The sequence below is a fragment of the Durio zibethinus genome, chromosome 5, assembly GCF_047325235.1.
Source record: "Durio zibethinus cultivar Kanyao isolate XHJ-2024 chromosome 5, ASM4732523v1, whole genome shotgun sequence".
Lineage (NCBI taxonomy): Eukaryota > Viridiplantae > Streptophyta > Magnoliopsida > Malvales > Malvaceae > Durio > Durio zibethinus.
This window is the reverse complement of record NC_143166.1, coordinates 34058684-34085202: the sequence shown is the minus strand read 5'-3', so window position 1 is coordinate 34085202 and position 26519 is coordinate 34058684. Positions and strand designations below refer to the sequence as shown.

Genomic DNA, 26519 nt, shown 5'->3' with positions numbered 1-26519 from the left:
GGAGTAGTAAAAGACGCTTCATTCAACTGTGATGGAGATTGGGAATTATTATCACTAGAACATATATATATATATATATATATGTTTGAGAAGTAGCTGGCGAGCTGAAAATGATATAAAGTCTCATTCAAAGTGCAGCAAGAGCAGGCTTGGGTGGATCAACCAGAAAAATGTCGAGAAGTTGATCAATGGTGGTGTACTTATGATCCGGATATAGACTGGAAGCTTCAAGGTCATTCTCCCCAAGCTTATAGTTGAGAAGACCACCCTTTGCAAATATGCTGTGAAGGATCGACGCTCGTACATTATCTGGAAATGGTAAGGATGCATTTATAAAAAAATTTTTGATTAATGACAGGCATCAAATATCAATGAAGTAAGCCAAGCAAGGAAGCAAAAGCTTTTAAACTTACTCTCTGACAGTTTCACAAGTTCTTCCTCTGATACATGAGTCTTCCTGAAACTCCTCCCTGTTTTCGTCTCCTACAAAGAAATCAACTCAATCTGGGACAAAATATTTTTTAGCATTCGATAAATTACGACTCGGTTGCATGTTCTTGGGTCATTTGCCACTTTGATTGTGTATTCTGCAATATCTTCTTCATAATTGAACGGTATTGAACGTGACAACAAAAATCAATTTAAAACTCATGTACATGGACTGTAATAATTTAAAGCAATCAAAGATTCAAATGAATGTTAATTATGTACCCTTGGCTTCACCGGATCCATAGACAATTATATCATCATGTTCTTCATGTGGACGAAACAAGTAATTCAGAAAGTACGCAGCAAAACAATTTGCAGATGCGTTAAGTGTAAGGGATCCCAGCTACTTCCACTGTCCTTCCAATATTTCGCTTTGTGTCTAAACAAGCTTCAAAGGTGGCAGAAAATTCATTCTGTCCTCTTCAACCCCGAAATCCGATGGAAGGAACCTCTATATACATAGCAAATGCATAAAACTAACCGCATCAGTTTCTTCATTCTTTTATGAACGGGAACACAAATATTTTATTAAAACGACAATGTTTTCACTTGCCTTTATGTTACCAGCAACTTTAATGGCTTCAATTATATGAATCTGATCAGGAACCTGGGGGAATGGTAGCAATGAGATGACCACATCTACTTGACGAAGTATTGCCACAATCTTATCATGTTCGTCCAACTCTCCCTGTTTCGTACATCAACATTAGCTATTACTAATTTGTATCAAGGAGGATTTATCTACTTACACGCTTACGGGTACGCACACATACATATATATAATAGTTTGATTGTGATCATATACGATTAATTAATACCTGGACGATGGTAGTGCCGATACAGTCAAACTCTTTGAGCAAGTTTATATTGTCTGGATTGGATTGTGGAGTGATAGGGCGGGCGTAAACGAAAGTTTTATGTCCTAACTTGAAGCTTGCCTTGACCATATATTTTCCTATGTAACTGGTTCCTCCAAATATGAGGATTTTACTTGCTTCAGCACCAGCACTGGCTTCCATATCCATTCCTACCTCTTCTCTTGCCTGTATCGCACCCTCTTGCTTGGTGATACATGCTGTGCACAACCATTGCTATATTTATAGTGTTTTCAATAAGACTCGTAGAAAATGTAGGTTTTTTTAAAATGGAAGATAAAAAAAAGAAAAATCTCATTCAAGCCTTGGGGGCAGTGGGTGATTCTGTACTGTGTGGCCCATAATTTAGGTCACGAGTGGCACTGGCAGGCAAAGCGAAAGCAGGCAGTTAGGCAGGCTGAAGTCCAAAGATTTGTCACTCCGACCTCTTTCATCGTACTATCGTTGGAGGGCTGTCTTGTTGTTTTAGACACGAGGGGAAATTTGGATATTGGGATGCCAAACCCAAAGTCAACATTAAGTTAACCTCTTTCCTCTGTTACGTACCGACTGGACCCAAAGCTGAAGAACCATGTGAAAAAAATGCAACAATCTTGTTCTGTTTCCAAGCGTCCCACACCAACAGGAAGGCCAGGCCTAGACTCTTTGATTGCAGCATCCCACTCAAATTAGTCTCTATTCGACTTGTCCTTGGATTGATCTTATTGACCCACTATCGTAATTTTTGTGGTGTTAAAAACTTGTAGAAACAAGAAAACTTATCGTTTATCTATTCGTTCTAACCGTGGGCTTCGACCTAATGGTTCGAACCAAGCCCAAGGGCAAAGGGTTTGGCTAACCTAACATGACTCCATGAGCAACATTCAATGCCATCAGGTTCAGCCCACCTAAGGGCTTCCTGCCTTGATCCAAATACAAACTGCCACCAAAAAAAGAAAAGGAAAGAGAAAGGATTGACCATAAACCAACCTGGCAATGAAGAATGATGCACAATATAATCGTTTAAAACTTGTGATTTCAAGGAATAAAAGTATAATTATAGCATTTATAAAATGCTAAACTCTTTTGTTAACCTGCAAAAATATCAAACCATTCAACTCTATCTACATAAGATATAGTAAAGAACTATAAATGAGAAGTGGGGACTCAGGGTTGATCAGGAGAAGAGTTTCTTGTTTCTGCAACTTTGGGTTCAAGCAAGGGTGTCGTATTTGATATGTCAACTTCAGTGACTTCTCCTTCTTTACCTTCATTGAATCTATCCACACTATGCAGAAATATTCCTGCCATTGCCATATGGTACTTATTCAGCCATGCAATTGTTTGTTTCTGTAAGAAGAATTAAAAAAAAAAAAAAAAGAGAAAAAAACACAGCACACACAACACATGAGAAATGGGAAGTGACGATACCTATAAACCATATCCCAGCTGTTGGAAACAGAATTGATGTTAGAATAAGAGCAGTTTCTCTCCAATTATTTATACGGTCCTGCAAAATCTCCCTCAAGTTAAGTCTTCAATATCAAAAGCTAAACAAGTATGTAAAATCATAGTAGCAGCAAAGAACTGGGGTCTACACAAATTCCAGAATTTATAGAAAAGAAAAAGACAGTAGCAAATAATGTGTTATCTGTTATTTGTTGTAGAAAAAGAGAAACCAAATAATTTTGTTAAGATAAAAAGCACCTGGTCATTAATTAAACATGCAAGACCTTTCAATTGCAGGTCTTAACTTTTTCACTTTTTAAACAATTTTAAAATGGGCTTCTATGATGCATCATGAATGTGAAGTAGCTATAAACCATAGAAGTCATTTTTCAGTTAATTCTTTTCTTGTAGTCTTTGGATGGTAGACAGGAGGATCTATTTGGAAATTCCTAAGGCAAGAAAAAGTTTTAGTATTTGCCTTTTTCAACCTTGTCCTTGTTTTTTGAAAAAAAATATTTATAAATTTGACGATGTATTTAACCTCATCCAATGCTTCGAAAGTTTGGTTTAAATTTTCATAATTAGTTTATTACTGCCTAAACTTCCTAGCTCTTCCATTGACCAACCAAACGTTTTTGAGTGCCAAGAAAGTTGTACAGGAAGAAACACAAAAGTGCTTATCTGACAGTATTCTGTGGTATAAATTAATTGCAGATGCAGAATTTGTTGACAGACAAACCTGAAGGAACCCCACAAGTGGTGAAGAAGGCGCATCACCAAATATGTGAATTGAAATAGTAGAGATAGCCATAGATAATGGCCTCAAACTTGGCTTAACACAATGGAGGAATATGTAATTTGCAGGACCCTGAAAAGGAAAAGCTTAGGAACTTCATATTGTGGAAGTAGTCCTTAGTTCTGGCTCCCTAACATGCCATTTTATGGTAATAACATAAGTGGCAAAACTGTTTAATTTCTCTGTAAACAAGATTTTTTCAGTTACTTTGCAAGTGGGATACACCAGAAAGTCCATATATCTTCCATAATCATTAACTTTATGTGAGTAAAAATCTCAGTTAACTAGTACCAAGCACAAAAACTAAAACTAGATAAAATGAAGACAAGAAAAAAAACGTAGTACACCGTCAACTGTATGATCTGGCCTCTGTCACCCTAGGTGGCTCACATAGGGAGCGCCGGGTATAACCTCAGTTAAGCAGTTTCTATCTCTCAAATCAAGACCTCAACTTGGTAGACAGAAATTGAATCTACCGGGAGCACCAACTAAACTATTGGCTGGATAACTGTCTACCTACTAATGCATTGAATTTCAGTTCATCCAAATGAGAAAGTAATACTGCAATAGCTAATAATTAGTGAGGGTTCTATTTTGCTACAGAAAGGAGATACCTGAGTCGCCAAGATCAGTAATTCACCAATTGAGAAAAGCGCTAGGAAAGCATACATGCTCTTAAAACAGAAGGCAGTGAAACAAAAAATTGCCCCAACAAATGTTGTTACTGAGAGAAGCTGCAAAAAGAGTCCAAGGAATTTGGTGATGCAGAGCAAGTGTGTTAGCGGCATCAGGGCAAAAGCATATAATGTATTACTATACATGCTTGAAGCAATTGATATATAAACGTATCAAGAAAATTCATCTTAGAGCATTTCCTTTAAAATGAAAGAGCACCTACCTTGAAAGCATTGGAGACTGTGGAAGTCATGCAATCCAGAACGTAGCCTCCTGCTAGAGTGCCCAATATTCCAGAGATGATAGTCATTCCTCCAGATATCATGTCTGCATCACTCTGCAAGAAGACCCTAACTTGCATAAAATATTACTAGGTTATTTTATTCATTTATTTTTTTTATGCTGCTTCATCTCTTTAGCAATTTCTTTGTCCAAAAGGACACAAATCTTAAACAATAAAGTATATTTTAGACATTAATTTTTAAGTAGACACTACGGTCATATTGACTCTTAAAGCTTACCGTATTATAAATATTGTAAACAGCCTTCGGCCACCAATAAGAGTAAGCACCCAAAACAAAGTTATATGCACAATAACCTGAAAATGGCTCCTTTCAAGTCAGCTTAAAAATGAGTATTGTCAAAACATGATACAACACACAATTTACACGTCCCAAAATAAAGTTCATCAAGGAATAAGTAATTTAACTAGTAAAATTTAACTAGTAAGACACCTCATTGAAAAGTAATTTAACTAGTAAGACACCGCATTGAACTTGAGAAAACAGCAATTTCATAAAAAATTATGAGAACAACAAATTTAACATAGAAATTCTCCATAATTGTTTTTCAGAGATACATTAGCATAACAGAAACTGATCTGTATCTGTGAAGCAGGGTAAAAGAACATACCTAAAAGATTGACAACATAGACCTTATCAACCAAAAGTACTTCTATGTCTTCAATAAATCTTGAAAACTGGCTTAAATTAATTGATGCACATTGCATTCTGGCCAGAAAAAATTTCAAACAAGATGTGAAAATTATTCAGATACATTTTCAAATGGAAAACTCTGCGATAGACTTCATATATGAATAAGATGTGCTGATAATCATAGTATTAGCAGGGGAAAGAACAGAAGAAAAGAATGCTATGCATGCAGAAAAAGATATAATGAAGCAGATATATTAACCCAAGGAAGCTCGAGCTGTTTATAGTTTGCGTAAAGTTCTGTTCTCGCTGTGGATCCTGAATGTGTACTAGCCTATAAAGAGTTTGAAATACAGCATAAAGTTATGTTTGTCCAGTTTCTGATGTGTAATAAGAAGTTTCTACAATACAACAAGTAGCATAAAGGCCTCTAAAGTTAAGCAGTTGTATAGAACATATATTATGAACTTCAAGAAAATGTCTCTCACTTGGAAAACACATGGCTGGATTCTTCCTCCATGGATCTTGCACTAACTTTAACATTTAAGGCCTCTGTATCTTCATCAAGCATCAAAACCGTTACGTACATACAACAACTAAGAGAACTTACACAGAAGAAACTAAGTCGGGGGGCAGATAATGCAATGAGGTTTCATGTAATAATTAACTTCTGAAAATAGAAGCAGAGGATAACTCATCCAACTATATTGCACCAAAGATGAATTATTTGGGCAACAATTTAACTTTGAACCTAATTCATGTTAGATTGATTACAGTGCACACAAGTTAGGGTAAGCAAAATATTAATGCCTCAATCAAATTTATAAACTTCAATAAAAATCCTATTTCCTTCGAGAGGGGGAGGTGGGTACAAGGGGAAACATTAATTCTCAAGGATATCTTTGACAAAGCATTAAATTTTAATAAGTGGATAGTTCAAGACCAGCTAAAGTAATTGGAATATAAAATCAAAGTATTCTAAAGTAATTTATCTGTGAGAAATCATGATATGTTCTTCCCTGGTCAATAAAGCAACAGAGTTTCAAGTAAGGAAATGCAAATTGTGCAGTGGATATGTCAACTATGCAGCACCTTCAACTTCTGGTACAGCTGTGTCTATGGAGATCAATGCTTTTTTAGACTCAGCAGGAGCAAAACCTGTATCAAGGAATCATCAGAAAGTAACTGGAAAAGTCTAGAGGACCAATCCATGTTGCTAGGTCTGCAATATGCACCTTTCAACTGCGAAGGCTTCATAATAAAACCCAGAATAGCAAATGGAAGCATCACAATGGCTTCCACCCAGAATGCAAAACGCCAATTTAAATGGGTGCCGGCCTGTTAGGAAGGAAAATTACTTTAGCTAGTTATCTCAGATTAATGTATGGGCAGAGCATAGAGCATCATAAAATATGGACAGTACCAAAACTTGGCATACTTGAAATAAGGATGGTTCTTTTATTCCTAAACTAGGAAGGAATTAAGAAGATAATTTTAACAAATACATATAAAAGAGCTAGGAAAAAAAAAAACTTACCAGTCCACCATAAACACATCCAAGTGCATATCCGACTGGCATACACATGTAAAATATTGCTAGCCATGCTGCTTTCTGACACAAAGGCAGGAAAAGAATACGATTCAAGGGGATGACATAAACAAAAAGGTTTCTGGTTGAAGGTGATATAAACACAATGGGCATGTTGCATGTAACTCCCAAACTCAATAGTCAATAGCAAGATGACTGTGATCTATACGTATGACAAAATAATAAGATTGAACCCTGAAACTAACTTTTTATAATGGGTCATACCAAAACAATGAACTTAATTTCATGTTTTGACATTAAAAGCTTGAAGCCTAAACATCCTTCTTTTACGTTTTTCAATCATACCAATTTGTGGAGAAGGCCCAAATTCCTTAACTTTTGGGATAAAATAAGTATCCCTTTGGCCACATTTAGATCTTCATTCAAATAAAGCAGACTATCTTAATACACATCAACTTTGGGATACATTAAATAAAGGAAATTCTTCTATAGATCAGTTATCAACATTGCAAGTGCAGTAGCCCAAACTTTAAAGAAATTGGTTTGAAACAAATGAAAATAGTGAACAACCCCAATGAGGTAATGAACTTAATATGAAAATTCTAAGAGCTTTAATACATAAGCATCAGCTGAAAGTATCGAGAATTTTGTGACAATGAGATGAAAATAAAAAGACAACATATGCACACATACATATAATTGAAATGGAACATATCTCAAAACCAGTTTATAGGGCACGTGTGTCCCCCACTTGCCTCTATATTTTATACCAGAAACCTTTTGGCTTTTGTATTAGTACATCAGGCACCAAAGTTCAGACAAGCTTAATATCCCTACAGTTATCAGAGATTAAGGAAAAACAACCTGACCAACAGGTGCATTGTCATCAATGAAAGGAGCTGCAAGACTGATAAATGAAGCTTCACCAACACCAACTAGCCTAGAAAGAATAATATTAGAACAGTGATATTATTACTTATTATCTTAGTGCTAAAATAATCAAAGATTAAAATATAAATGAAGAAAGAAAGGAAATAAGTAACTCACATGCGACAGATTGTGATGGACCAGAAATTGAATGAAAAACCACAACCAATCATAGCCAAAGTACATACTGACGATCCAACTCCAATAAGTCTAAAAGGATTAACACTGCAAAACTTTTATAAATACATAAGGACTCACATAAAAGACAAACTTACATCTGAAGCTTTTCTTAATTATAATCTTAAGTAGCTTATATGGAAAATTGTGGCTCATTGAACACAAACGCAATATTCATCTTGATCATACGAGATCAGGCTACAAGAATATGAGCACAAAACAATTAAACATACCCCAGAAGCAACATTTATCTGACACATGCATGTGCACATGCATGCACAATTAGTTCTGTTGAGTAATTGGGAAACAAAGTAATTAATTCCAGCTTTTACCCAGAAATATTTAAGTAATTCTCATAGGGCACAAACACATATACATATTGAAAAGACATTATATCAAGAATGAGGCTTCTATTCGACATAAAAGCTATACATGAAAAGTATAGCCCAACCAAATGGTTGAAACTTAAATATAGATGATACTTTCAAGTAAATGTTTGGCCCATACTTCGACAATTAACATATATATTTTTATTTAATGAATTGACTGAAAGTTCTTACCTCTCTGCTAATGATGCAAATATGGGAGAAGTCACAAGAAGTCCAACCAAAAATGCAGATGACATAACTCCATCTTCGAAATTGGTCAAGTTAAATTCACCTCTATACAGAACAATGAACTCAAAATAAGCCCCAGAGTTTAGAGGTCCAGAAAAAGTAACTATCAAGTTATTTATGGCTCAATCAAGCAGTTAGAAGTTCAAGGATGTTTAGGTTCTAAAAAAAGTTAATTATGTCAAAGGTGGTGCGTCAAACAATGGATAATAAGCTATCAAACATATATGAGTTGGGTATTGTAGGTCTTTTCCATCAATAAATATCTACATTGAACCAACATAAATTCAGTCTTGCAGTATAATGTTCAAAAAAAGATAAGAAACAAAGCCAAATACTATAAATTCCTCAATTTTCCTTTGTCAGAAACTAATCTCTCGAAAGACACCCATGTCTCCCAACTTAGGGAGATATGAAACAAATTGATGAGATACAAACAGGTAGTTACAACCGTTGTCCTGTCCATCAATGGAATCTAATAAGGAACAATATCCACCATCAAATGCCTCAGCAGCAAGAAAAAAAATGAGGGTCTCCTCTTACTGTATTCCACTACCAGAAGTGCAAGTACCACTCAATGTGTAAGTTCCAAGACTCCCATTGACACCATTGCTTGCTATTACTCCTCGATCCACATAAGTTAACAAGTTGATAACACAAAAGATAACCAACAACCTGCAAAAATGAACCATAATGTCCAAAGCACCACTATAATTTTCATGCATCACTTGCAAAATCTGCAAATTCTTAGGTGTTACTGCCAATCAATCCTAACTTTTGCCTAAATAAATTTAATCTACAACCCAAAACAACGTTACATAACTATTAAAGAAGCTCAATATCACTCAACTTGGGTGCTCAACCTTACCAACATGACATATTACAATTTCACTAGTCTTTGGACAAGCAAAAAAGAGCATTCCTTCCTTCCCCACTCGTAACAAAAATTGTATATTTGCATGAAGTTATCTCCTAAACATGTGAAAACATTAAACATATGTCTTAAAAGTGAACACCTTAACCATTAAAAGAAAAAAAGCCATAAATTGCAGAACGTGGTTACTCAGGTAGGGGATTTGAGCTAAAATCTGGACCTTCAAACAAATCCCAGAAAACCCAATTGACAAAAAGAAAATGGAAAAAAAAAAATCGCAATTTCTTTCCCCAAGAAAAAATTATAAGAAAAGAAATTCATCTAAGTGTTGGGGAGATAAACCAAATTTTAAGCCCACGAGAGCACACCAAAAAGTAGCCATACATGTTGGATTTTTGGATTTTCATGTATAAATATATAACCTTTACATCCTATTTTTATCCCATATTTTAGGTGAAGCTCTTCCAACAACTACAAGTTTCATTTACCAAATTAATCTTCGACATTCAAAAAGCTTATGAATACAAGGGTGTTCTTTTTTAAAAAGAAGATACCATTTGGGTGTGAACCAGGAAGGCTCTGGAACTGGTAATAAGACTGATTTCCTCGCCATATCTCTGGTTCTGCAGAAGAAGCTTTTGGTTCCCCGTGTTGTTGTTGTTGTTGTTGACGTTGTTGTTTCATTAACTTATTATATCCACGTACTCCGCTATTGATGTTTTGGTTTCAAGTGAACGGATTTCTGAGTTCTAACTTGGCTTTTGCATGGTAGTTAATAACAAAACGAAGGACCACGCTGTTTTTTTGGGATAAGAATCTTGCGACTATTGGTTACTTCGCTTTCAGTTGGCTTTTCTTCAACGTTAGATTGATAGTCAAGTGGTCAGTGAGGACGACCGACAGGCCTCTCTAAACTGTTTGGGCCTTTATAAAACAAAAGAGAATGACCCCTGGATCAGTTCGTTAAGGCATTTCGCGAGTTTAAGCCTCACCGGAGTAATTTCTGTTTCTTCAACACAGTCTACATCTTACTCGTTATGGTATGTTATGGTGTCTGGCACGATGTTATAACGTGTCAGATTGGCTCAATACGAGTTATAGCTTGATAAAAAAGATACAACGAAATGCAAATGGAAAATTTGTTAAACTAATAATTAAAATTCATAATTACTTTTTTATTTTACAATTTATAATTCTCTTTTGTTTTCATCTTTCTTATCAAGCAAAGCCTAAAAATTGGATACAGTGCGGTCTAACGAAATGGGCCACTATTGGACTGGAAAACAAATGGTTAATTACCATTTTGAATACTGATGAGAGCTAACGATCATAGTGACTAATTGCTTGCCTGCAGTCACTTCATTGCCTTAAAAACTAGCTTTTAGTAAATCATGGTACCAAGATGGATTGAAAAATAGCTCTTCCTGTCCTCCAAAATGAAGATCAGCATGAAGAATGCAAAAGAATAAAAAGAATCATTACGGCTTTGCATTATATTCAATAAAATGTATACGGTGATGTGGTTTTGACAAACAGAAACCTAGTATGAAACATTTAGCAACCAAAAGGATTAGGAAGATAACCTCAAATGAAGCTTGATCGTTTCTGGCCTAAGATCAGCAATAGTTTCAACAAAAGTACCTTGTTACTCAGCAATAATGTTTATGAGCATCTGACACCTTCAAATATGGAAGATCTGGCCAATGCTTTGATGGAGAAGAAACTGTAGACGAGAAAGAAACTTCAAAGCTTTGATGCTTCTAATGTTCCTCAGTAGTGGTTAATGTATTTCTCTCTTCCTCACCATCTGTTGGTTTCATTGGAAAGCCATTATCTGTATCTAGTTCACAATATAATACACCTCGGGACTCTGGATTCTCAGACTGATGATGTATACTGTCGCGCTTTCCTTGATCTACTTCCTGTTGAGGATGGGAGACTAGAGTTCTATCTGACAGGTTTTTTCTTGATGATTCATCTTTAGATGTGGTTGACAATTTGTTTGTCTGATCTATACCCCCTTGAATCCTGGAGACTTGAGCTCCATCTGTTTGGCTTTCCCTTGGTAAATTGTCTTCAGATGAGGTCGATGATATTGATGCTTCAGCCTTGGCCATTCTTGCCTAATCAAGCAAAGGTGTTAAGGTAAAATCAATTACTAAGCATGGTAATTCATGGTGTTCAAGTATAGAACAGTTGCTAAATAATGCATAAAGAAAATGTAGGTTTGCAACCTAGGAGTATTGGCATCAAAAGTATAAGAAAAATACCAAAAACAAAGTGAATTTTTTAAGACAAAATATATAGATTCATAAAAGTAGCACTTTGCCCATCTTTGTATTTTTTTTCCATCATTTAATGTTAAAATTCTAAAAAAATGGTCAACCAAAAGTTGGGACTTGGAAGGCAAATGGAAGCTATACAATTTTCTTTCACAGTTTTACAGTATGTACTGCAAGCTCTCAAGTGCTAACCAAGTGAAGTCTTATACTATTTGACCTGCCACATTCTCCCTGAAAGGTCATTTAACAATCAGGTTATCCAAAAAATCCAGGACTCTTAAGAGGTTTAACTTGCAGAAGCTTACATATCATACCATACCATGAAAGTTTGAATCACATTGGTAGATTCCATATAATATATACATCCACATACCTGCAGTGGCTTCATAATGTCAAATTCCTGATCGTCAGTTTTGCTGAGTTCTTCTTCTTGAGCTTGCAACTCCATGGAATCTCGAAAAAGCTGACGGAGAAATGTCACGTCATCAGACATGACACCAAATCCTTTCAAAAGCTTGGATCCAAGTTGTAAACTTGTCTGCATGAATAAATAGGATATCCATAGTCAGGGAGTTGAAGCATGATTGTTGAACCTTGTAATAACAAAATGCAATGTAAAAATTTGTCAATACCTCCGTATTCTCCAAGATAGCATCTGTTGCTCCGGCTTTCTTTAAATCTAAGAGATGTTTGAGGTCTTGAGCCCTTGCATAGATTGGGACCTTCTCAATCGCATGTTTTAGCAGAAAATTAGCAGTCCAGCCAGGAAAAAAAGTTTATCTTTTTTGAAACAAGAAAACTAGAAAAATAGAGAAAAAACAAAAAAAAGAAAAACTAATAGCAACTAATAGTTTTCTAGTCCCCTTAATAGCAATTTTCTTATGCTAACTCTATCACTTTATCATCAAAACTTGATTTTGTGTCTTATTTACATACAACAAATTAAAGCCACCCGGACTAGGAGAGAAAGAGAGAGGCATTACTGCAGGGAACGCAAGCCGAAGCCTTTGAGCAGCTTCAATTGTCCTCTTCTTTCCTCTGTACATAATCATGACAGCTTTAGGAGAAGAGATACCAGCAGATTGCAGAACAGCTGGACGTGACCCATCCCCATAGAGAATTGGGAAACCAAGTTTTCTAGATGCCTGCAAATGCAGTAACAAATATTTCCAATACTATCACTTGCAATTTCCTAGAAATATTATAACTTTAAAACACTAAAAGACTATTTTACAGCAAGAAACTTATTCTGATAACTTAAGATCCATTTTACGATACTTCATTTTAGTTAAGTCTTGAAAGGCCACAGTCCAACTTCTGAACCATAAACTGCAAATGAAATGAGTGTTACCTTGAACGGCCAAGACATGCACATATGTAATTGGAATCAAAGTAAGATCTTAAACATTCATCAAAATTATATATGCACACAAATATCTTATACAAAATAGATTGGATACCTTCACCACAGAAGGATTGAGGTCAAAAGCAACATAATGCAATCCCATAATGTCACCATCTCCTCCAGAAGCGAGTGGGGTTGACAAAAAATTAGCAAGTACCTGCAAGTAAAAGCATTAGAAGACTAGAATACAGTTGCAGCCAAGCCATAATTATTGATGTTAGCATATCATAATTGATGTACCTGGCCCATTTGCCCAAAGCCAATGATAACAACAGGTTCGCTTGCATCAAAGTTCACTGTCTCAGCATCTTTCTGTGAAAAACTCTTCTTTAATTTCACACAGATAAAATCATTTTCAAAAGCAAGATGTTGAATACAAAATTGTCCTGCTACCAGAACTAGCTAGTCACATAAAAATAATAAACTAAAATACTAAAAAGAAGAAAATATTGGGTAATGAAAACTTAATCCAACCACATTATTGCAGCTCAATGTGGTTGCTTTCAAACATTTACCATATCGAGACCAAAAAGAAATACTACTAGTATTAACATACATCTGTTTCAAATTTGTCATCAATGAAATTGGTGGCCCTTCTTCCAACTTCATTAAGCAGTGGGGTTAATGCCATTGACAGTACCACAACAATAATAAGCAGCTTATTAAGCTCAAGCGGTAGCACTCCTAGCCTGCTCGAGGATGGAAGAAAACATTATAAGCATAAAGTAAACAAGAATGCTTACTTAGAGACTAGTTACACCATTGATTTAAGCCATGACTAACCTGTTAGCTAGAGAAAAAACTACAAAGGCAAACTCGCCTCCTTGCGATAGAAGAAATCCTACTCTTACACTTTCCTGCAAGGTTAGTCCCACACGAGGACCTATTGCTGTAATGATCAATGTCTTGATGACAATCAAACCAGCCAAGAGTGCAAGCACATTTGGCCACTCTCGGTAAAGAAGCTGCAAAAGAAACCAATATAACTTGCATTATATCAAATACTGGGAAGCATTGTTACTGGTTGCATTACTTATGATGATGGCTACATTTTACACACTTCTAGAGAACATAGATTCATGTCATCAAACCTTTCTAGAGAACATAGATGCTTAATTCCTTTTTCAGCCAATTCAGGACCGAAATTTCAATAGTGCTTATTACACGCACAAAAAAAGTAAAACCTTAGGATAAAGGATACAAACACAGAAATATCACAAAATTGACACAATTTTCAGTTTTTTAAGCAACAGGTATTTTACTTGCTAATATTCAAATGCACAAAGACCAATCATACAAGAAAACAGAGGGTAATCAAGGACAATTACTATACCTGCATGTCAATCGAAGTTCCAGTAGTCACAAAAAATAAACCAAGAAGTAAGCCTCTAAATGGCCGTATATCAGCTTCAATCTGTGTCCGGAAATTTGTTTCTGCCAATAATGCTCCAGCCAGAAATGCTCCAAGCTAGACAATGAAATTAAACTTAGTTATTACATGGCCTGAAATTTATCAATCTTAAATGTTATCTGCTATTGAGAATACATATCAAACCGTATCACTGAAGCCCAACTGTTGGGTAAGAAGGGAAGTCCCTGCAACTGTTAGCAAGCAGAGAGCAACAAAGGCCTCTGAGCTCCTTGTTTCAGCAACAACCTGAAAGTTTAAGAAACCTAAGTTAGCGACAGCAAATCAAATGTATTGGAGTCTTTTTTTTTTCCTTTTTTTTCTATCTTTAATAATAAAACTCAACACACCTCAAAAACTCGCCTAAGAATGTATTTTCCTCCAAGAGAAAGCAGACCAAGCCCACCTAGTGCCTTCAAACTCTCTTGAGCTAGCATTGGCCAAATACTTTCCTCTATTGGATTCTGCAAAATTTAAAAAAGAGATTAAAAATGGTTGAAGAATGACAGTACAACCCAGATATATCTGATAAGCACATACAGTATATCATAATCCATATGAGACAAGAAAAATAAGTGTGAAAAGGGAGAGGACCGACCATTACGAAAGTGGCAAGGTTTCTCCTATTGAAACATTATTCTAAAAGTGAGATGACTGGACTCCTTCCTCATCTAAGTATGTCATAATATTTGTATAAGAGGTCTTCATAATCTTAATTTCTTAAGTAAATGAACAAGAGATGAGAAGTAGGTACTCAACTAAATGCTTGTAATCTAAAAATGATGCCACTCAGATAAATTAAACAAACAAATAGAAGTTGGGAACACATGGAAGTAGCAATTACACAACATGGTAAAAGATGCGCACAGCGATTGAATATTATTCTCAGAACATACAATTTTGATAGGGTAGCAAAAAAAACACATTAATATACTTTAATATTGAAAAAAAGAAGAAGAAACAAGCAGCAGCTGTTAGGAAAAGGGAAGGATACAAAGAATATTATAGGTTGCTCTCCATTCAGAGAGACAAATGAAGAGTTCATACCTCACTAACTGAAGACGAGAAGAAAAAAGATTAAGACAAAATGGATTTCTTGTATTTAAAATGCATATTCTAAAATTAATCCACAAAGCAGGGAGAGAAGAGAGAGACTCCTCTATACCTGGCTCTCGAGCACTGGAAGTATGACTAAGAGAGGGACAACGGCTATGTCCTGCAAATATCAAGCATTAGGGCCCAAAAAGGTTATTGATATCATAGTTGTGATGTCTACTTCACAATGAACCTAGAAAAATCCACAAATGGAAGTAATAGCAAATCTAGTAACTCCCTTGGTATGTCAAATTAACTAGAATAAAAAAGACAAGCAAGTCGAGTTTAAATAAGAACCTGTAAAAGAAGTATCCCCAGAGTTGCAGAGCCAAATCTTGTTGGCAGCTCACCCTTCTCTGCAAGAAGCTATATCTTATACTTGTAAGCTTTACAATGCTATACCAGGAAGGTACATCTCATATTTCAAAGAACAGGAAACACTTGGCATGTAAAAGCACCATAAAGCAAAGAACTTTACCTCTTTTGTTTTGTAATAGGTATGAATTTGTTATGCAAAAAACTTGTTACAAAGAAAAAGTAGCAAATCCAGATTTCCATTATAAAGAGGAGAAAGGGAAGAAAAAGAATACAAATAAGAGATACAAATGAGAGAGTCCTCTTTTTCAAAACAAATATTCACTTGAAAAGCCAAAATCTTGAAACTACCAAATCTACAAGTAGAGAGCACATCGCGAGTTTAGCCTGACTGCCAGGATGTGTACCTACCTACTCAATGTGACAACGGCAGCAAAATGAAACAACCATTCTGAGGATATCTATCATTAGAATACCTGTAGAACAAAAGCTGAAGAAGATAGTGATAATGCAGCACCAATCACTATGGCTTCATCAATGCTTCTGATATTAACCTACAATTGTACCAAAAAGAAGAATCATGATAAAAAGGTTTAAACAAAAATGTTGATAATTCAGTCAGATGGCTTTCAATAGGTAAAATGTTGTTAGAAACATCCAAATTACAGACAATTACTAATTCTGAATTATTTAATGAAATCAAGCTATCAATTTCTCAACCAAAAAAAAAATAGAGAAGAAAAAAAAGGAAGGGCTATCAAACATCAAATTCCTAATTCCTAATGAAACTGAAACCAGAATCCAAGCCTATCTCTTCATCATTTGTTCACCAAATTCTTAACTCATAATTTAGTGTTGAATCTTCTAAATATTAAAGTGAGAAATCATCCCAAATGTACTCAAATTTGAGTCAAATTCATGGATACGGAATAAAACATATATGCAGGTTGATTGCAATAAGTAGCACTAGAGGTTTGCACTATGACAAACACATTGAAACACCAACCCAAATAAGTAGCAGGAACGATTAAAGCATTAAAGAAAGAAATGCAGGGTGAACAAATACAAGAATGTTTGAAGATGTTTGGATAAAGTGTTCTCACCAGGTCAGGCCTAGAGTGAAATAGGAACTCTAGAATTCTGGTTCCAATAGCCCCATTAGGTGGAAGTTCAAATGCCGAGAAAGCAAGGGTGGACAAGAAAACCTTAAAAATAGCAAGAGGAAAAAGACAATATCAATCACCTAGCATTCAAAGGGGGAAAAATTCTTCCATAACCAACTCATATAACAAATATAAGCTATACAGATGAAATTATAAGTGAAGAGACAATAAAAAGGGAAGCTAAACAAGTTAAAGATGCCAAAGTCAACGGATCCTTTGACTTTCTTGACAATGGTTTATGAACTTCCTGACCTTGTCTTACACTATGTTTATCATGGCATAGTGGAATAGAAAGAGTACAACGTTCTTCGCTATAAGTTTAGAGTAACTGAATTATTAAATCACCAAGCCAGTCAAAATGGGCTCAGAACTGAGCACATCTTACTGATAAACCCTAAAATATAGTCAAACTAAATGAGTAGTGATGGAATAGTAACTCGAAGGAACTTGTTAGAAGCATCTACAAATAATGGGAAAATGAAAATAGAAATAGAGACTCTACCACATAAAGCAGATGGCTCCTCTAAGTGTTATTGCCTAAGAGGTAAAACCTCACCCATATTAGTTCGGTGATGTACTTCACTTTTTCCATTTTCACTTGAAAGTAGACAATAGAATTTCCCACTCATGATCCTAGCTAACCACCATAGCGAGGAAATAGTGAAATCTAGTCAAATGTAGACATAGTATTAAACTCAAAGAAAATTTCCCAGAGCAATCCAGCAATTCTATATCATGCATGTTTCAACAACTTAACACATTTCAGTCTAGTTTTCAATATAATATTACCCAGTAGTTTTACAAATATACGAGTGATAAGACATACAAAAATTTCAACCCCAACACACAACCGGATTAAAATAACAAATCCCATTAACATCATACCTGAGTCAATCCCATGCCAAAGGCAAATTTTGCAAGAGCTTTTAGGCGTGCAAGTGAAAGTTCTAAACCCATTTCAAACAGCTGAAAAGGAACAGATATTAGCCCAAATGACTATGCATAATTTTTAAAAGGTATTCTACATGAAATTTGCAGCATAAAATATAACCAAATGTTGCCTTCTCAAACTATCCTTCTTTATTTAAAGAGTTAAAAATAACTAACTAACAGAAAACATCTATAGAAAATGCCAAGAAGATTGCTATAAATCTAAGAAATATGACCAGATATCTCATACTATTTATCTAAGTGCACATGAGCAGGATAGTTAAAAGGAAAGCTGTAAGCAACAGCTGATCGAAAGATGCATGATTAGCAACCAATACATTTAAGTCAAATGACAGACTAGCTGTCTTTGCTAATCCTTAATGTCAATAATTACCTTCTTTCTTATAACACTGATGGGATCTAAACAGGAAAAAAAAAAGTGGCATCTTACCTAATTGAGAAATTAGCTTACCAGAAAAAGTATCCCCCATTCAGACAGGATTTTGACATCTGTAAGATTTCTAATCAATGCAAATTGATTCAGTACAACCCCAGCAAAGAAGAAGCCAAGTATCTGGAAGCAATTAGCATTATTTTTTTGTTACTATTAGGGATGGAAGACTATCAATCAATAAGAATAGCATCCATAGTTTCTTCCACATTGTATAAATATTTCAAGATTCCTCAAGTAACTAACAAAAATCTGCTTTTCAAGTATGCCTGCCCTGGTTTGTAGAGATAATACTTACAAGCCTATGTACAGATCTTCATATGTATAGATGAGTGATAACCTCTAATTAAAATGCAGTGCCAGTAAATGAAAACGCAATGAAAAAAAAAAGTAATTTATGAGAATTATGCTACTTGAATTGTTTATCCTTACAGGGCTTGCTCTAATGATCTTGAATACAGGAACAACCATGACAGTCACAGCCAAGAATGTCAAAGTATCCAATCCTAAGTCATTGATGACATCAACAGCACTAGCAACATCAACTGCTGCATAAATCCGTGACGTTCCCCAGTGAACCAGTCTCTTGTTGGACAAATGGACTCCTCTCTTATTAGATGGTGGTGAATGTAGAAAAGGTGTGCCACCAAATGTGTTCTTTAAAACAAGAGTACAATTATTCATTCTGACTTTTACTAATAGTGGTCGAGAATAGAAGAGCATGTTATTGACATATGGCAAATTGGAAGAATGCCCAGAAAACCATGATATAGCTTGACCGTAAGCACCACCCAAGCTCTTTTTTTTAACAAAATCACAACCCTGCAAGATAACAAACAAATCGACTAGATAGCGATTAAACCATTTAATAACGTAAACCTTTAAACAAACTCAATGTTCATCATTCGTGGGATCAAACGTTTTAGGAATTTTTAGCCAATTCAGTCCTCAACAATGGTTGGTGGGATGAACCACATGAACAATCAAATACTTCAGACAGTTTATCCCAAAAGAAAAAATTTTAGAAAAATGAAAGTTATATGCCAATCAAATCCTCAATAATATCAGGACAAACCATAACCATGATACAATACTCACTAATTAGAAGCCACTATACTCAAATATTTTCAATTAGAGTGTATCTAGAATAAGTTCTCACAAATTTGGTGGTGGAAACTGGAAAGTGATGTTGTTTCCCAACAACTAAAACCACTTTGGGGAAAAGAATTAGAACAGACCAATTTAATATTTCCTTGAAATATCAATGGAATATGGGGAAGCCAAGTCAAATTAAAAGGGTTTTTAACTATCATAATCTGTAAAATATCCAGAACTTGCTTCTCTTTTCCATTATTGTGGCCTCTGAAATTCAACAAAGATATTTGCCAAAAGGTTCAAAGTAAGAGCACAACATACATGTAAAACACAAAGACAGTTCAAACCCTTTCTTCCTTTGTTAGTAAAGAAAGAAACCCAAGGATGTAAAATCTGGAAAAAAAATTTAAAAAAGAACAACCATTGCTTTGCACTTTTGTAGTCCAAGAAAACACAAAGAAAATGTCAACGTTTAAAGATTGCATACCTTGGAACTATGGCAACGAGATATTGACTCCAACATAGTGTTGAAAGGCTTAAAGACTCAAGACCAAGAAACCAACTGAAACAGATAAGTTAAAAGGCATTTTCCTGGTACTTTGATGAACCCTAAATCTTTAAAGGAAAAGGAGATATAATCTTGGGTTTTTTTTTTTTTTTGCTTTCCCTCTACTACGTTTCTTGTGGGTATTTTAAGGGCTAAAGCAGAGGAGGGGAAGCGACCACGACATTATAGAGCCTGTAAGACTTCTTGGAAAGAATTGAGACACATCCAGGCAAGGCAAGAAGTTATGTGGCTTGAGGATTAAGGTCGGTTTAAGACAAACACAGGGCAAGGCAACGGTAAGTACACGTGGCAGTTGCTGATAATATCGGAATATAACTGCATGATTATCGGGGAAAAAAAACGCGACGTAGGTATGGCCTAGATTTTGTGAAACTGAAAAAGATATGGTTAGATTTTTATTATTTAAAAAAAAAAAAAACAAATGTAAATATTTCACAATGAAAGATTTTGATAATGTGACTGTGTCTGACAATAACTAAAACAGAAAAGATATTTTCAATTAAACTGGGAGTTTTTTACAATTTACAAGTACTTTTGCAATCTTAAACTTACAATCTAAGTGTCTTATAAAAACCCAACATTCTCTTCAACCAGGAAACCAGAAATTTTCACTTCACCTTCAGTTCAGTGCGTTGGACATTTTCGGCCTAATCACACTTGATATCCATCATCAGATTGGGCTTGATTATCCAGGCCTAGGTTTGGTCTCACTTAGTCACTTTTTGTTTTTATGATTCAATTTGTCTCATTTTGAATCTTCATCTAGTAGAGGGCAGAGGCTGATTCGCGGCCCCTCGGGCCTTTTTTCTTTTATGGCTGTAAAGCAAATGAGGTTATATTTGCTTGTCTAATGCCTTCATGTTTTGATGATTGAATGAAGTTATTGGCAATAGACCTCAGGATTGAGTTAGTTCATTCATGTTTCTAGTATGCCACATGTTGTAATAACTCTAGACAGAACCTTTGATTTATATTCTTAAAGCAATTTAGTGAAATACTGTAACAATGAATGTAAAGAAAGAAACATAGAATCACACTAAACATAAAGCCAAATCATAACAAGTATCAAACAACATTCATATCAGATGACTCTACATGATGGTCCATTTGACTTTTGCTGCATACAAGCAATATTCATAACTAGGCAAGTACATTCAAGCAGGCAAAGGCACCCACACTAGGTTATCTGGAGGGAAGAAATGGCACACTGGGGAGGATCCGGGCTTGATTTTTAGCAAACGAAAAGATACATGATCAGGGTCCCATTGAGAGGTATCCATGTGGCAAGCAGCTGAAGCTTGCACTCTGTCTCCGTTCTCAGCACCTAGAGAAACCTGAAATAGCCTGGTTTCAGTACTCTTCTGGCTATGGCAGTAGAATACTGCATAAGGATATGGCAAAGTATGACATGCAATAATTCTACGAGTAGGGATCTGTTTAGGCACGCCCAAAATGGTATAGTTTTGTAGAAAGACAGTTGGCTTTTTGAGAAAGGTAGTGGTTAAAACTCTAAGGTGGGCATCCAAGCCAAAGACAGAACAAGCAAAGTCAAGCATTGATTCCAGGGAAGTGGCACAAAACCTTATCTCACCTTTAGGGGGTTCAAGTTCACATTGCCTAAGCGTATATTCCATGGCTTTGGCTTGGCGAGAGTCTTTAGAGAATGAGAAGAACTCAATAAGTTGTGTGAGTTGTGTTGATGAGAAAGGAATAGAATTGGCTTCCTCTCTAGAGAGTAGATGAGGAAAGGCCGAAAGGTCTTTACTGGGAAGGTAGATGACCATTGTTTTGCCAACCTTAAAGTCATCAATCTTGAAGAAAATATTTTGTGAAGGGTCCATGTGGCCATCCATGGTACCTGAAGGTTGCTGCAAATAATTTGTGCTCACACCTTCTCCCATATGTTGTCTGTTAGTTATCTCCCGAGCATTACTCGCTTGTGCACACTGTAATTAAAATTGATAAAAGAAAATGTTTCAAAGCTGAAACTAAAAGAGAAGTGAGAATTTGCAGTAGAAAAGAATTCTAACGAGTATAATTAATCAAGCAAGCTTATGTTGATTCTTACCATCAAAGCAAGAAAAACTGAAAGGGAAATGCACCAAGAAGCAAAATCAGAACCCATGTCTCTGCTATGGAACTCTATTTTTTTTTTTTTTTTCTTTTGCTTCTGAATTAAAGAAACAGACAGTACTCAACTAAATTAATTGAAGACTTTGGCTACGAAGATAGTATTTTAATGCAATGAATTATATATTGTGAAATAATGTAGTAGTAACCAATATAAAATGTCCCATAGTAGCATCCTAGAAATCAAGTTTGAGAAATTAATAAACTGTTAGGCAACTGGTTTGGCTGATAGACTAGAGCCCGTTTCAATGGACAGGTGAGGCGTTATTGTCGGTTTTGGTCAAATTGTTATGTCATCCGGCTTTTTTTGGCGTAATTGGCTCTATGCTGGACCTATCACAGAGCAGAGAAAGGTCAAAGGCGCCGGAGTTGTGACTCTAAGATATACTCCGACATTCAAGTCAGCTATGTATTCATGGTGCAGAGGATAAGAGCAATAACACCCTGGTCACATGCTTATTAAATTATAATAAACTCAATCATGTTCCTTGACTCATTTCATCTTGGCAAGAATCACAATTAATAGTAAATAAACAAGACAAAGAATATAGCATAGATTTTCCAGAAGAAGGGTGGATTGTGAACTGAAAAAGGAAAAAGAGAGAAACAATGACGTTTGTAGTGGTAGTGGGATAGAAATTCTGCAGAAGAGTTGACTATGACCCTTAGTTGACTCTCAGATACTCAATGAATATATGCATGTTTCAAAGAGATTGCAGTATCATATAGCACTGAAATCTTGTTGATTTCTTCATTGCAATCAGTTGCCAAGGAGGCATATGTAGCTATCATGAAATATCCAACTAGCAGACCAGAAGGATAAATTTTTCTTTGATCTTTAACAATACAATAATTCTCCACGAGCATCACAATTTCATAAGTTTCTACCCTCTTTGCATTTGTCCTATTCCGTCCCACATAAGAAAATTGCTGCCGTTTTGTTTTATACAGCTGCAAATTCCAATTGTTTATGATGAACTAATTACTTATTCTATATTCTTTGTCTTGCCTTTATTGGTTTTTTCTTTCTCATGACTCTTAACGGAAGAATATAGCAAACTTCGAGAAATCGTTTCACTAATTGTCAACAAAGTTGAAACATATCTATTCAGACAGAGATTACATAATTACAAAATGCTTCCTACCTCCACCAGGTACCTAAACCTTGCAACTATTCGTTGAACCTTAGCACATAGTTTTGAACATTGCATAATATATCATCATGAATATAACGTGGTGAATGGACCTTTTCTTTCTTTGCCTACTGTTGATCAATGTGAATGATTGACCTTTTAAGGAACAAATTTTTTTATAAAGGAAGATGTAACCTGAGAATATAAAAAGGATTGCGAGTATTAAAGACTGAAGTCCTAAATCTGCTGAATGTATGACTGCATGAACCAATTAAGCTAACCTCCGGGTTAATTCTTTAGTTAATTCTTTCCTTGATAGTGAAGTAATGGAAAAAAGAAAATTGTTGCTTTAACTGTTAAGAACTAACTTGCTGTATCTCCTTCCATGAAGATGATCAAGGGTATCAGGTTCAAAGTTTAGGCACTAAATAAAAATGGGTTATTTTCCATCAATTAATCAAAATAGAAAGAAAGAAAGAAAGAAAGAAAATATGAAATTGATATGCTACAACTAAGCTTACATGTTTGATATGAAAATGAAGTTGACTATGGCATATCAGGCCAAAGGACTGATCATGTGCTCTGCCAAACACAGCATAAGAGCCCATATTAAAAATGTAAGATTAGACCAAAACTACATGAGAAAAAGAAAGATTCTATGCATGAACCAAATAGAAACAAAAAAGTACAACTAGACAATTTCTTTGATAAGCACAAAACAGACAATTGTATTAAGTTGACTTTAGGCCTGGAAAGAGCCAACCTATAGTTGTTGTGGGGGTCTCCAAGTCTATCTAACCTCTTTCATTTTTGTCCATTTTCAATCTTTTCCTCACAGTCTCAGCCACTTCTCACTGCACTCAACTTTATTGTTTAGTCTTTGTTGTTAGTCAGCTGATAATCAACAATAGTATCATGCAAAAGTATATGAATATATATATTTATGTATATAGGCCCGTATTCAAGATTAAAATGATAAAAAAAATCACTAATAAAGGTATGCATATCTTTGAATTTCAACACTGTCGTATTATCTCTTACCAAACTAATGAATATATATAACGTAAGGGTAGGCTGTGTTTGACATATTGATTGGTATTAATGAATAAAAGTTGTTTTTTCTTAATTTTATGAGGAATTAATTTTGCAATCAAACATTTCTTTTATAATGAAAGGTCAACTTCCAACAGAAAATTTTTTAGGTTTGAACTTTTTCATGGTATGTAAGCATAACTCAGTATTGCATCAACCCAAAATGATTTCTTCTCACTCTCCCCAAACCTTGTTTTTAAACTTTTTTTTTTTTTGAAGGTTATTGCACTGGAACCTGTAGATCATTAACTGGCATTATTGTGTTAAATTAATCTTCAATTCTTCATGTTTTTGCTCTTTTTCCTTGTTTAATCTTTTTCAGCTAAGTATCTTCCTTTGAGAATCAACTCAAGACTAAATGGTGCTGACTTTGTTCTACAGATTGATCAATATATGCTGTGCTGTTCTCTTGTCTTTCTCACAACAAACAACAGATAATGATGAAGATGACTTAAGCTGTAGCTAGATAATGTGTGCGTGATAAGGACCTTACACCAACTGTTCATCGGAAACCAAACCTGAGCATTGGCCATAAGATGTTGAAGGAATGATAAATTTCTTTAAGTCATAGCCATTTATTAAGTCAACGAAACACTAAAAGATATTTGCGCTCCTTAATAACTTCCCTAAATTAGTGTTTGGTACATCACCACTCTAAATGTAGCACCAGAAAGAAAGTGATTGAAGCATGATAGGATAATGTTCCACTGAGAAAACCATTTCTAATTAAATTCTATCCTGCCATAAAGTGAGCAAGCTTGTTTGTTGTTATGGCATATATTCAGTACTTGCAAGTAGTACAGACTACAGATTACACAATTGGTGACAAATGAGACACTAATTCTAATATTAGTTTTTTTCTGCCTTCTGATAATGGTGGGGGAGATTTACTAAAAAAAATTAGTAGGATTGAGGAAAAGAGAGTTTTGAATCTCATCAGTCTGTCTGTGTTTCATATCTCCAAAAAGTTATAGTACATAAAGGCTAAGCATTCTATAAACAAATCTCCATGATAATATTGTTTAAAAAAATTTTCAACTATGCTGCCATTAAAACGTGTGGGAATATTGCCTACCACCAAAAGTGACTGAAAGTGGAAAACATTTGATTATCTCCTCCTAATGAGGTCAAAGCTGATTCAATCTCATGGTTTTTTGTCATCCCAAGCACCAGTGCTGAAGTCATGAAAATGTTGCCAAATTGGACTCTGAAACTTGAGGCTACATAGTATCTAAAGACCCTTATCAAAGAAGGAACACGGACACTACAGATGATAGCAAATAATATTATATTATGCAGAACTTAATTTAAGTCAAGCACACTATTTTTTTATTTGTTTATTCAATAAAACAGCGAAGTCAAATATAATAATCACTTTCTTGTCCTTTGCAAATGGCCTATAAATGGTTGATCAGTCTTGAGCAGCCTAGAATAGACAAAATAGCAATACCTAACTGTGTTTCAACAGGCTACCAAAGACATGAAGACTTTCTTTGCCTTCTTCATTTTCTGCTTTCTTCTACTGGTAAGCATTATTTCACATGTAATCTTAGAGCATCAAATCTAGTGAAAACCAGTTTCTGTATGGTTATATTCAATCAAAGTTTCAAGAAAAATCAATAATTCATCAGTTAAACTCAATCTTAATCAATTTTCATTTAATTATATGCTTATACACATTGCTTTTTTTTCTTGGATAGTTTGCCAACCTCAGCCATGCAAGAAAAGAACCAGGGGACTATTGGAAAAGTGTAATGAAGGATCAACCCATGCCAGAAGCAATCAAAGGCCTTGTACATCAAGATCCAGCTTCAGCTTTGGATTCTGAGAAGAAAATGAAGCACTTTGTCAAGGATTTCGACAGCAGCCATAGCTTTATAATATACCACAGCAATCCATAGTACAAAGAAGAGGATAAGCCTTATGTTAAGCACTTGAAGGATCAGAAACAACATAAATCTTATAAGAAAAACTAGACAGCAAGCTTGAATTAATGGAGGTTTTCATATTTGTATGATGTATGCAGCTAGTACTGTTATTGGTTGTGATTAGTATTTACAAAGTCAGAATCAGCTCTGCTGTTGGGATTAAACTTTATTAGTTAATCATTTTTCAA

General features: G+C 35.1%; 3 protein-coding genes and 2 pseudogenes across 18 annotated transcripts; 1 reads left to right on the top strand and 4 right to left on the bottom strand.

The window, feature by feature from the left end:
• Positions 1-4: 4 nt before the first annotated feature.
• LOC111282857 (eugenol synthase 1-like) lies at positions 5-2471 on the bottom strand (annotated as a pseudogene). Its single transcript, XR_016342417.1, has 6 exons — positions 2334-2471; positions 1308-1564; positions 1043-1177; positions 712-940; positions 414-483; positions 5-309 (listed from the first exon to the last, which is right to left on the bottom strand). The product of XR_016342417.1 is annotated as a eugenol synthase 1-like (transcript).
• On the bottom strand, positions 2348-11058 carry LOC111282856 (putative sphingolipid transporter spinster homolog 2). 6 transcript variants are annotated; one of them, XM_089761336.1, is made up of 18 exons: positions 10920-11058; positions 10636-10760; positions 9006-9137; positions 8409-8510; positions 7792-7896; positions 7609-7684; positions 6733-6807; positions 6431-6533; positions 6288-6353; positions 5684-5753; positions 5458-5529; positions 5176-5273; positions 4785-4861; positions 4487-4600; positions 4203-4322; positions 3532-3660; positions 2775-2853; positions 2348-2647 (listed from the first exon to the last, which is right to left on the bottom strand). In XM_089761336.1, the coding sequence occupies exons 2-18, from the start codon at positions 10665-10667 to the stop codon at positions 2511-2513; spliced, it is 1587 nt and encodes a 528-aa protein (XP_089617462.1). In that variant the 5' UTR covers positions 10668-10760; positions 10920-11058; the 3' UTR covers positions 2348-2510. The 6 variants fall into 6 exon arrangements, with proteins under 6 accessions (XP_089617462.1, XP_089617460.1, XP_089617461.1 ...); XM_089761334.1 differs by lacking the exon at positions 10920-11058 and adding an exon at positions 9891-10390 and having other exon boundaries at positions 10636-10738; XM_089761335.1 differs by lacking the exon at positions 10920-11058 and adding an exon at positions 9891-10390 and having other exon boundaries at positions 5684-5747; positions 10636-10737.
• Positions 10803-20148, bottom strand: LOC111282855 (K(+) efflux antiporter 3, chloroplastic-like). Of its 9 annotated transcripts, XM_022871116.2 has the most exons (19): positions 19968-20148; positions 18818-19207; positions 18407-18508; positions 17890-17970; positions 16945-17046; positions 16318-16395; positions 15824-15892; positions 15597-15647; positions 14782-14895; positions 14579-14680; positions 14357-14491; positions 13807-13988; positions 13580-13712; positions 13264-13335; positions 13079-13180; positions 12602-12763; positions 12251-12340; positions 11992-12156; positions 10803-11459 (listed from the first exon to the last, which is right to left on the bottom strand). In XM_022871116.2, the coding sequence occupies exons 1-19, from the start codon at positions 20001-20003 to the stop codon at positions 11097-11099; spliced, it is 2529 nt and encodes an 842-aa protein (XP_022726851.2). In that variant the 5' UTR covers positions 20004-20148; the 3' UTR covers positions 10803-11096. The 9 variants fall into 9 exon arrangements, with proteins under 9 accessions (XP_022726851.2, XP_022726853.2, XP_022726852.2 ...); XM_022871118.2 differs by lacking the exon at positions 12602-12763; XM_022871117.2 differs by lacking the exon at positions 16945-17046.
• Positions 20149-21076: 928 nt separating this feature from the next.
• On the bottom strand, positions 21077-22921 carry LOC111282910 (BURP domain-containing protein BNM2A-like). The gene is made up of 2 exons (XM_089761525.1): positions 22117-22921; positions 21077-21994 (listed from the first exon to the last, which is right to left on the bottom strand). Exons 1-2 carry the CDS (start codon positions 22171-22173, stop codon positions 21203-21205), a joined length of 849 nt encoding a protein of 282 aa, XP_089617651.1. The 5' UTR covers positions 22174-22921; the 3' UTR covers positions 21077-21202.
• A 2792-nt stretch (positions 22922-25713) lies between these two features.
• Positions 25714-26519, top strand: LOC149518946 (uncharacterized; annotated as a pseudogene). The gene is made up of 2 exons (XR_016342497.1): positions 25714-25928; positions 26104-26519. The product of XR_016342497.1 is annotated as an uncharacterized LOC149518946 (transcript).